The 10926-nt window shown below is 33.9% G+C and overlaps 1 protein-coding gene across 1 annotated transcript; it reads right to left on the reverse strand.

Moving 5' to 3' along the window:
- Positions 1 to 8912: 8912 nt before the first annotated feature.
- LOC120191231 (berberine bridge enzyme-like 15) lies at positions 8913 to 10643 on the reverse strand. The gene has a single exon (XM_039194207.1). It carries the CDS (start codon positions 10623 to 10625, stop codon positions 8994 to 8996), a length of 1632 nt encoding a protein of 543 aa, XP_039050138.1. The 5' UTR covers positions 10626 to 10643; the 3' UTR covers positions 8913 to 8993.
- Between the last annotated feature and the right edge of the window lie 283 nt (positions 10644 to 10926).

The following is a 10926-nucleotide window of genomic DNA, read 5'->3' on the forward strand; positions in this document are numbered from 1 at the left end:
TGGTCCTTCGGGATATATATGTATTCTTTGGAACATGTGTGAAGTCTGGTGAGACACATACTTGATCCCTAGTATATGTATATGATTCTTAAGGAATGATATGTGGTCCTTATGGACATTATTATATGGCACTACAGTGCAATTCTACGCGGCACTACGGTGCAATTCTATATGGCACTTCGGTGCATTTATATGAGCTGTGGTGACAGCATTAGTGCACAACCTCCATAAACTCACATATCTATAGTTCTCACATATGTACATGGGCTAATCAAGAGATATAAACAAATATATGTTAGTGATATGATAAATGTTATAGAAATGATATGATGTTGTGAATATATAGTGTTTGATTGAAAAGGTTAAGCATAAAAGTATGTGATTACATGCTAAACTGTTAATGATGAGTTATGTGTATGTATGTATTTACTGTAATTAATCTGATATGATTTTATATGATACGAGGAAATCATGTAATTTGGTATAACATGATAGAACAGAACATGCATATATTGATATATGTTATAAAGTGCATTATAAGTTTTTATGCCTCACTAAGTCTTCGACTTAGCGTGTGATTTTTTCACACGTAGGGTACAGAAGCAAGAAGAGAAGAGAAGAAGAGTAAGACAGGTCAGCACCTCCCTTACAAAAATTTCAGATCAGAAAATAGAGGATTTAAATGTTTTTGGTTATTTGAGTATAGTTGGCATGTACTAATTGGTTGAATTAAATATGCTCTGATTGATTTTGGTTATTGTGGTCAGTTATGTAACTAAACCTCTTTTATTTTAATGAAATGTTTTAAAAATTCTTTGAATTTTATTAAGAGTCAAAGTTTGAAAAGTCAATGTGACACCTCAGACTCGTATCCGGGTCGGGTACGGGTTGGGGTGTTACAGTAAAAATAGCGAAACATTTAAAACTTTTATTAAAACATGAAACTTATAAAATGATTTATCAGTATACAGAAATAAAACAAATTTTCAGACTCGTATATAAAACAAATTACAATTACATGCTCCCTAATCACATGTATTATACTCTGCAAACAACGCCGAAAGAATTCCCTTACTGAAGTCGATAATTGCACTGGTACAATTCTTTTAACCTGCAATGGTGAGTAATAGAGTGAGCTTCGGAAAGCTCAGTAATACATAACTACCAGATGATGCTGAAGAATGTGCAGATACAGATAAACATATATTTTCTTATCGGAACAAACATCTATAAATCTTTATGTTGAGCAGAGATCCTACTGATATTTCAAGTAGTAACAGATAGTTCTTTCAGTTCATATGGAAATATTTCAGATGTCTAGGTTCAGGAGATCAGAATGGGTTATCTAGTGTGTTCGCTTAAAACCAGTAAAAAGATACAGATCTTTTAAAACATATTTATTATTATTATTATTTAATTCAAAAGTCCTAATAATTCCCCCAACTGCTACACATCATAATGTGTAGGTTCCCCAAAACCATACACCCAACCACACATGCCAGTAAGGCCCTGAGCACAAAGCCGAGAAGCCTGCAGATATACTTCCTCCAACAATAAACCCCCCATATAAAACATTTCTCCATCAGTAAACGGAGATATCATAAATCAAAACAAAATTCAGATCAGATATCATAACAGAATCCAGATCAGAAATTAGAATAGAATTCAGGTCATGTATCAGAACAAAATTCAATTCGGAAATCAGATAAAATATTTATGTGATTAGGGAACACACTAGTGTTTCATATATTATTCAGAGATATTAGATAATCTTATCAGGTAGAGAAACTCAGATCTTCAGTTTACCGATAGAATGTCGGAAGTTAGAATCACTATTGGAAGAGTTTATTAGCTGACGGAATCGCCCGTTATTTAGAATGAGACTTGAGCTGATGAGAAAGAAATGAAGGTTTAGAACATTTACAGTCTGTGTCGATCTATCGGATTTTTGAAATAACTCAAGCTGAACAACTCCCAGAACTAATGCATGTTGACCGGATCATTATTTGTGCTTCAGGTATTCACTCTTTAATAGCAACAATTATTGTTCATAAATCATCTTTGAGTCATCGTTGAATGAATCTTCCAATGGTCTTTATTTCATTTCCCCACTTCAACGATATCAGTAAATATTAACGTACTTGATTTTTAGTTCATAACCCATAGTAATGGTACACTATGTAAACTCATCATAGTTTCCAGACTTATCCAAATCACTTACTTAATCCTCAGTCATTGAGGTTACTTAGTTCATTTAGCAGTCAAGTCCTTTACAGTTACTTCAGGGTTTTCCATAGTAATTCAGATGTTTCTGAATTTCAGATATATATTGTACTTCCGTTCAATTCAATTTGGTAGTCATAGTTGATTTGTCTAATGAATATCCATTTCTTAATATCAAATGCGATCTAGAGTTTAGCTGAGCTGAATACTTCCAAAATTATCATCAAGCCACACTTGAGAAGACAAACACGCATTCAAGTAATATCTATGTCGTTCAGGTATTGACATATCATTAAGATTTATCAACTCACTTAAGCTATGTTCCATAACTTTTAAAGGTAGTCCAACACCTATGCTTATTTGGATTCCTTAATTAATACAAGACATTTACTTAGTATAGGCCATAAGGGTATTTTGGTTATTTTGGTGTTCAGTTTTGTTCCATTCATTACAGAACTCGAAGATATCCCATCATTCTTGAGCTTGGTGATATTCTTGGGTCATTTCCATTACAGTGGTATTTTGGTCATTTTATAGATCTGGAGTATTTCAATCCTTTCCTTCCATATGATCTTATTATTTAATTCAAATGTATCATCTTTTCCAGACCTTTCGAACAATTCTGACAAAAGAGCACCCTCGATAATTTATTCTTAACTCGGAGATTTTCAGGTCAATTGTCTTCTCAGAAGTTACCAACAGGTTATCAGGAATTTTCTGTACAAAGATAGAATCTTAACAATTAAATCCGTAATTTATTGAGTTAAGTACAATCCACAAAGTACTTTCTCATTCAGGGTCAACTCGGACTATTTTTACCTCTCAATGGTATTTTCATATTTTCTTAACCAGATAACTTCGGTATTAACTCTTAACGAAAATAATTATAATTTAGAGATCCTATGATATATTGCTTTCTCGAACATTCTCTGATCTTGAAATGATTCCCTTAACATACTTCTAGCATCTTGCACAAACCCTCATTGGGTTAAAAACCAGTTATCCAAATCTTCTAAGCAAAACTAGCATTTCTTATGCACATCTGTAATTTTACCGGATCAATATGTCTTTTCAGAGTTATTACCAACTTCCAGGGACAATTTTTTTGTCATCTTACAACATAATGGTATTTCCGTAATTTTACCCTACCGGAGTATTCTCATAGTTTCTCATCCAAGTACCTTTAACATTTAACCTTTAATAACATATATTATACGTTACAAATCCATGCTAATTCCTTTATTACTAATCAAAGAACTCATAATTTAATTCTAACAATCCATCAATTTCTTATATGAATCATCTAAACCATAATCATTTACCAAATTTTTATCGTATTCGGATCGAGTGTAGAAATTAATCAACTCCACAAAAGTGACCATCATTATCTTATTCATGCATTTACCAATATCAACATGTTCCATAAAGCATAAAGAGGTAGTAAAGTATTACCTCAATTTCCGTACAATATTGATCGACCATTAAATTCCATTCGAACGCCCTTGATCTTGAAATCATCTTCCAATAATTGCTCAAATGTATATCAACAGAAATTATATAAAAAACAGAGCTTAATTCTGAAAAACGGATCGAATCGGGTGATAAATCAGTCAAAACAGCTTATCGGGTTTGCATTTGGTGAAACGAACCCCAAAAATAGATTTGGGACGTCAAAATACATAATTACTTTTTCGGTCAAAGTCAACGATTAATGGTGGTCAACAGTCAACGATTTTACACAAATATAATCCTAACATAAATTAATTACAAATTAGGCATCATTCCAAAAATATTTACAAAACTAGCACCCGAGTTCTTTTATCTACGACCAAGACTTCCCCACACGCAGGGGGCGGCACGTGGGGCGCGTGTGACGTCCTCAGAGCCCTTATAAATCCCGAAAAATTTTCTAAAATTATTTTATGGCATTTTGAGACACTTATCAAGCTCGGTTCAAAATTTTAAACGGTGGAGAGCTCGATTTCAACAAATTCGAAACTTTGACTTCTTCACCTCCTCATGCGCCATCGCCGACGGAGACAAGGAGGACACCGACGAAATCGAAACGACACAAGGAACACGATGGTGCGGGAGGTGTTGAAAACGGAGCAACGATCGGTGATGAATTTAAGATTTTCTCGGCGGTGGTGCTAAAAAATGTCAAAATTTTGAATCGAAATTTACGTCGTTTGACAGTGTTTCACTTTAATAGATTTAAGGATTTTATTCATCGGTTGATGAAGAACACGATGATGTTTTCAAATCGATGATAGGAGGTCGGACGACGTCGAAATCGGGTTTTGAAGTTGGGCGTTGGAGGAGAAAATTTGGGAAATTGAATTCTGTTTTGAAAATAGAAATCACGTATATAACATATGTCTGCCGACACTATTTGGATAAATTTAGGGCTTGGTCCCTGAATTTTCTTAAACTCTAAAACATGCTACAGGTTTTGAAAACTTTCAATTTAATCCTCAAATTTCTTCCCAAAATACCAATTAAATCCACCACTTTATAATTCCAAAAATTTAGCCCCTAAATTGGGGTGTTACAATGACAATTATCAATATGAATTAATATTTTATATATGTTATAATTGTTAGATAAATTTTCTTTACATAAATTAAACTATATAATTTACATTTAAAATAATTTTATTGATCAAGTTTAATGCCAATAAATTATTCTAACTTGTAATCATAATAATTAATTTAATTAATAATGTTTAATACATAAATTATTTAATAAAATAAAATTAATGATTATATTGAAGATTTATAACATAAGAATGATAATATAATTATTATAATTAGTAATTTATTATAACATTTAAAAGTTAATCATATTAATTAGTATGATTTATTATAAACTTAAAATCTCACAATTTTATTAAAATCTTATAATTTCATCAATGGTAATATAAGTCAGGTAAATGTCAGATCAGGGCAATAACAAGTCGGATCATTTATAGGTCGGGTTGAAAACATGTCGGGTAATACTAGTTATTTACCAGATCAATAACAAGTCGGATCATTTACAGGTCATGTTGAAAACAGGTCGGGTAATACCAGTTATTTACGGGGTCAATATCCGGTTCGGGTTCATATAAGTCGATTGCAGTTCGGGTTCGGGTATCATATTTTCGGTTCAATTCGGGTTCAGGTCGTTCTCAGGTCGGGTGTAGGTCGGGTGCATATCCAAAATTTCCAGGTCCAACTCGGGTACATGTCAATACTAATTCTGACTCAAGTCGGTTTTCAGTCGTCACATCACAGGTAAAAAACAATTTCGACTCGAGTTGATTTTACAATTCGAGTCAACTTTTACACCCTTAGGTAGCAATAGGACAAGAGTTCAAATCTTATAATCACATGTTTTTGTTTTTGTTTTCTAAAGCTAAAGGAAAACGAGTAAATTCTTTATCAAGTCCTTGAACAAAAATGAACTTACAGAGCATATCCTACATTTCTAAAACCTCGCAATCTGGTCCTCGGATAAATTACTTAATAAATTAAGAAGCTCGAAATTCTAGGGTGTGACATGTTTATATAGTGGATCAACGTCGGTGATCCAATTATCAAACCAAAAGACAGTTTTGGTCCCTTTGCCAATGAACCATTGAATATTTTTCCTTACATCATTCCATACGACACTCAATCCCTTCCACAATCTCCAGCAGTTTTGAGTTTGATACTTCCTCGGTACACTTGTATTTTGCTCCTAAAAACCGCACCCATTGTGCCTTACTCTTAGCAATGAGATTGAATGTTGTCTTCATAATGATGGTTCATTTTGCACTTCCAATTTTCGGAATCCAAGTCCTCCGTGAGAGGTTAGTCGACACATATCATCCCATTTCACCAAGTGTATGCCTTCCTTTTTGGATGTGATTCCCTAAATGAATCTTCTGGTAATTCTCTCTGATTCTACGCATTTTGTTCGATAGTACCACTGTTTGAAGGTGAGCAAAACCCGACTCGATTTGAAATTTTGTTTTTTTTCAGTTTCAAGTTATTCGAGACAAATCAAATTATCAATTCAGCTTTTGAGTTCGATGTGAAATTTTGAAATTTCGAATTACTTGAAAGATAAAAAATTTGATTAAGTATTTTGATAATTTTATAATTTAGTCTTTGATTCCATTATTCCTTAAATTTCTCCTTCATTTTAAGTTTATTTTTTTTATCAAATTTGAACCACATGTTGCTAAACCATCATAGAATACATGTGTACTTTCAATTCCTCTTTTTTATAACAATTTTTTTATTTTTCAATTTAGTCTCTCAATTTTTAATATTTTCCATATTTCTTCATTTCATCCTTTATTTTACCGCAATAGAATACCTATGTAGCTTCAATTCTTACTTTTTTTATACAAAAATGTACTTCTTCTTTTTATTTAGTCCATTAACTTTATATTTAACTCAATTTGGTCTTTTGACTACAATTGTTTGCAAATTCTTTCTACCCATCAATTCCTTTACTCCTTTATACTCTCATCAATATTTTACCCTCATAATAATTTCTTTAAATATAATATTATGAATATATTTCATAATTTTAGATTGTATTTAATATATTAAATAAAATTATAATGTGAATATATATATATATATATATATATATTATATGACCAGAGAAAGTAAAAAAAAATTGGAACACATTCTTACCATAATACTATAAATAATTATAATAAAATTAGTATAGAAACTCGAATAACTCGACTCGACTGAAAATAATTTCAAGTTAAGTTCAAGTTGTAAAATACAACGTGTCAACTCAAATAACTTGAAATTTTTTTACTCGACCCGTTCGAATGCTCACCCCTACGTTGTTTTCCTCATCTTTTACCATTTATTCAATTAAATTTCAAATCTGTTCAATACAGTCCCTGGCCTAATATTTGGGGTATAACATAAATTCTTCGAGAAAAGATCGTTAGAACTTATCTAAGGTCCGATCTCGACGTCTTTAAATAATCGAATATTCTTCTTCTTTCTAAAAGGATTGGTAAGTTTTAATTAAATTTGTTTAATTTCGTGCATTTGAATATTACAATGAAACCGTAATATTTCTTTATTTCGATTGGAGTAAGAATTGATTGTCTCAAGGTACGAGATGTCGTTTCTTTTCGATAGGAAATAATTAAATATTACTTAGTTTCATTCTAAAGTTCACGAATGTTGTTTTAAGGGATCTTAAATTAAATTAAATTCGAACTTGTAAATTTCATTGCAAAGACAATTAATTAATCGACTAGGTACCGATTTAGGGCGTTGTGGGGGGTGCTAATCCTTCCCCACGTGTAACCGACTCCCGAACTCAATTTTCTGGTACGCAGACCGTAAAGTTGTTGTTTTAATTAAAATTAATATTTTTATTAAAATGGCAAATATGTTTTTTGGTGCCCAATCACACCCTAATTAAATATTAGTTGCGACTCATCGAATCGTATTTTATTTTATTTAAAGGGAATCCCAAATTTTTCAAGAGAATTTTTAAAATCACATTACTTTTAATTAAAAATTAATCAAAAGATAATTAAAAAATGTGTTTTTTTAATCCAAACAAAGAATCGTTTCGACAATTATCATAATTCTTTAGTTTCAACTTCTTGCTTTAAACTATGTTTAGCAACCTGCTGCAAATTGAACATACAAACTTTGGAAATAACAATTATCTGACACTGATAAAATTTTGTTTCTACAGTGATGACGGAGAGGAAAGTGATTAACAAATACTATCCGGCCGACTTCGATCCTTGGAAGCTACTGAGGGTCCGTGGACCAAGAACTCAGCAAATTAATGTTAGAATGATTTTTCCAATGAGCATTCGTTGCACGTCATGTGGAAATTATACATATAAGTGTACTAAATTCAATTCCAGAAAAGAAGAAGATGTTGTCGGTTAGGATAGTTTAAGTTCTCTTCTAACTCTTTAGTTCCAATTTAATTATTTAGAATTATTAGGATTTTTACCTCCATTCAATGTTAAATTCAAGAAAAAAATTTATGCAGTGAAAGGAACAATTAAAAGCCACCTGATGCCTTGTAAGATCTGTTTGGTGTTTAACTGCTTTTGAATGTTGCTGTTAAGAGAATTCAAACAGTAGAAAAACTACATCCTGTTCATTAATTTGAACATGATAATTATAGGTTCACTGTTATACATGAAAGTAAATTCTTGCATTGTATTGTAAAACGATACTAAATAATTTGGTTTACTCTCCCTTTTGTTTATGAAAGCAAGCACCAACTAGCATATGATACTCACACTTCACTCCGAATAACATAGTTGAATACCATAGTTAGGATGTAATTTTCTGTATTGATTCATTTTCCAAGCCCTGGGTTTTCATTAATGTTTCACTAATTGATAATGTGGTAACTATTCTTATAACCACTGACGTTGATCTTTGTGCGTACCCATATTATATTTATATCATCTTATATCAATCAATTTTAGTATTAAATTTATTTGACTTACAAACCTCATCATATTATATAAAACAAACTTTAACACAATTCCAAAAATGACAAATAAAGTTTATTATAAACCGCAACCATTCATCTTTATGTGATTCAATGAGTTTAAGGGATTACACAAGTTCAAAATACAAAAGTTGAATCCAAATACAAACAAACCTAATAGGGATACCAAAACCCTTAACATATTATATAGTAGTAGTGAAGAATATTTATTTCTTTTCTTGAGATAAAAGCAACATCAGGGTACAAATTAAGGACAAAAGTGAAGTGCATTATTCATACTAATATCTAGCTTGACCCTGAAGAGACGGGACGCTCTGCTCATGCCTGAAGAAATTGTTGGGATCAACTCTGGTTTTCACTTTCACCAATCTCATGAAGTTATCCTTGAAGTAACTGACTCCCCAACGGCTAGCCTCGATGAAGCTCGTGTTGATGTTCTTGTTCATCCCCAAATCAAGGTCCCGGTAATTCACATATGCACCTCGGGGGAACATCGAGACGTACGGGGTCATGTAATCGTACAGCCTCCTGATCCAATCGATATGCTTCGACGCGTTGTTGTCGCCGTCTTGCCAAGAGGTCACGTACTGGATCTTGAATTTGGTCCGTTGTCGATACGGGAAAGGGGTTTCGGATTCAGAAATCCTCGACATCATTCCTCCATATGGATTCCATATCATCAATGGACTGTCTTCTTCTACCATTCTTTTCCAGATACCTTCCAGTGCTGTTTCGGGTATGGCTTCTTCGACGAAGTCGGATTTGGCTTTGAAATAGTTCTTGAATGTTGACTTGCCTTGGAGAAGAACCTCTGGAGGAGTGGTGCTCGAGTAGCCCGCGATGTAAAGCACGGATTTGATCCAGGTGGTTTCGGTACAATCTTTCCGTGTTAAACCTAGTTCGGGGAAGCTCTGTTGCGTTACTCGGAGGAGCCTTTCAGCATCGCCGAGAAACAGCGCGTTGTATGACGTTGTCACGGTTTTGGAGTTGTTTCGTCCGGCGTTTGCTACTTGAATTATGACTCTTATGAAAAGATCATCGTCGAGATTGTCCGCAACAGTTTGCCATTTAGAAAGGATCTTTGTAGCATCTTGTTCTAGAGATTTGGTTACGGTGAAAACCGTCACGGTAGCAGGGACCGGAACAAGCTTTATCTTCCATTGAAGGATGATGCCGAAGCTTGCACCTCCACCACCTCTAATTGCCCAGAAAAGATCTTCTCCCATGGCTGCTCGGTCGAGAACTCTGCCATTCACATCGACGATTCGAGCATTGATGACATTATCGACACCGAGGCCATATTTCCTCATCATCGAACCATATGCACCACCTGTGATGTGCCCGCCAATGCCAAGGCTAGTGCAAAGACCTGCAGGGAAGCCATGTATGTTACTTTTCTCAGCAATTCTATAATAAACTTCGCCGACGGTGGCACCGGCTTCAACCCAAGCACTGTTTCCCGGGATGTCGACTTGGACCGACCGGAGTTTGGAGAGGTCGACAAGAATGAAAGGGGATTCGATTTGGGATACGAAAGAGAGTCCTTCGTAATCATGGCCTCCACTGCGGACTCTGAGGTGAATATTCAGCCTCTTGGCGCAAATCACAGCAGCTTGAACATGGGATTCATGCAACGGAGTGATGATAAACTCGGGTTTCGGCATGGAAGGCACTAAGTACCGGAGGTTTTGGGCTGTCGATTGTAGCACCGAGGAAAAGGAGGCGTTGCTGGGGGTAAAAAAGGCAGTGGAGAGGGGTATGGCAAACGGGGAGTTGCCATTAAAGCACTGGATAAACCTTTCTTGAGTAAAAGTTTGAGTTGGCCTTTTTCTAGGCCTGTAAAAGGAAGCTGATGCCATTCTTAAAGAAGATAGCAGTAAGGAACAAATGAAAATGCGCCAAAACGCCATTGTTTTTGGATTTCTTGTGCTGTGTCTGTTGAAGAACGTGAGAGACGTTGTGATTAAGTGCTCTTTTATAGACGGTGAGGATGGACGTAGGAATGGAGGGTCAACTCTTAAAATTTCAAATTATTATATATTTTAAATATTTATATATATATATATATATATATATATATTATTGATAATTTATTTTTATTTTCTCAAAATTTGTAAGTTCATTTTATAAATTTTAAAATTTCGCCCTTGGTAAGATTGAAAACCACTCGATTTAAGCTTGAGAATCGACTTCAAAAGTATAAAATTAAGT

The sequence above is a fragment of the Hibiscus syriacus genome, unplaced genomic scaffold (genome assembly GCF_006381635.1).
Source record: "Hibiscus syriacus cultivar Baekdansim isolate YM2019G1 unplaced genomic scaffold, ASM638163v2 tig00116965_pilon, whole genome shotgun sequence".
In the NCBI taxonomy this organism is placed as follows: Eukaryota; Viridiplantae; Streptophyta; class Magnoliopsida; order Malvales; family Malvaceae; genus Hibiscus; species Hibiscus syriacus.

Bases quoted from the DNA above. Each gene is read 5' to 3' on its own strand.
- LOC120191231 (XM_039194207.1), bottom strand. From the start codon at position 10,625: ATGGCGTTTTGGCGCATTTTCATTTGTTCCTTACTGCTATCTTCTTTA.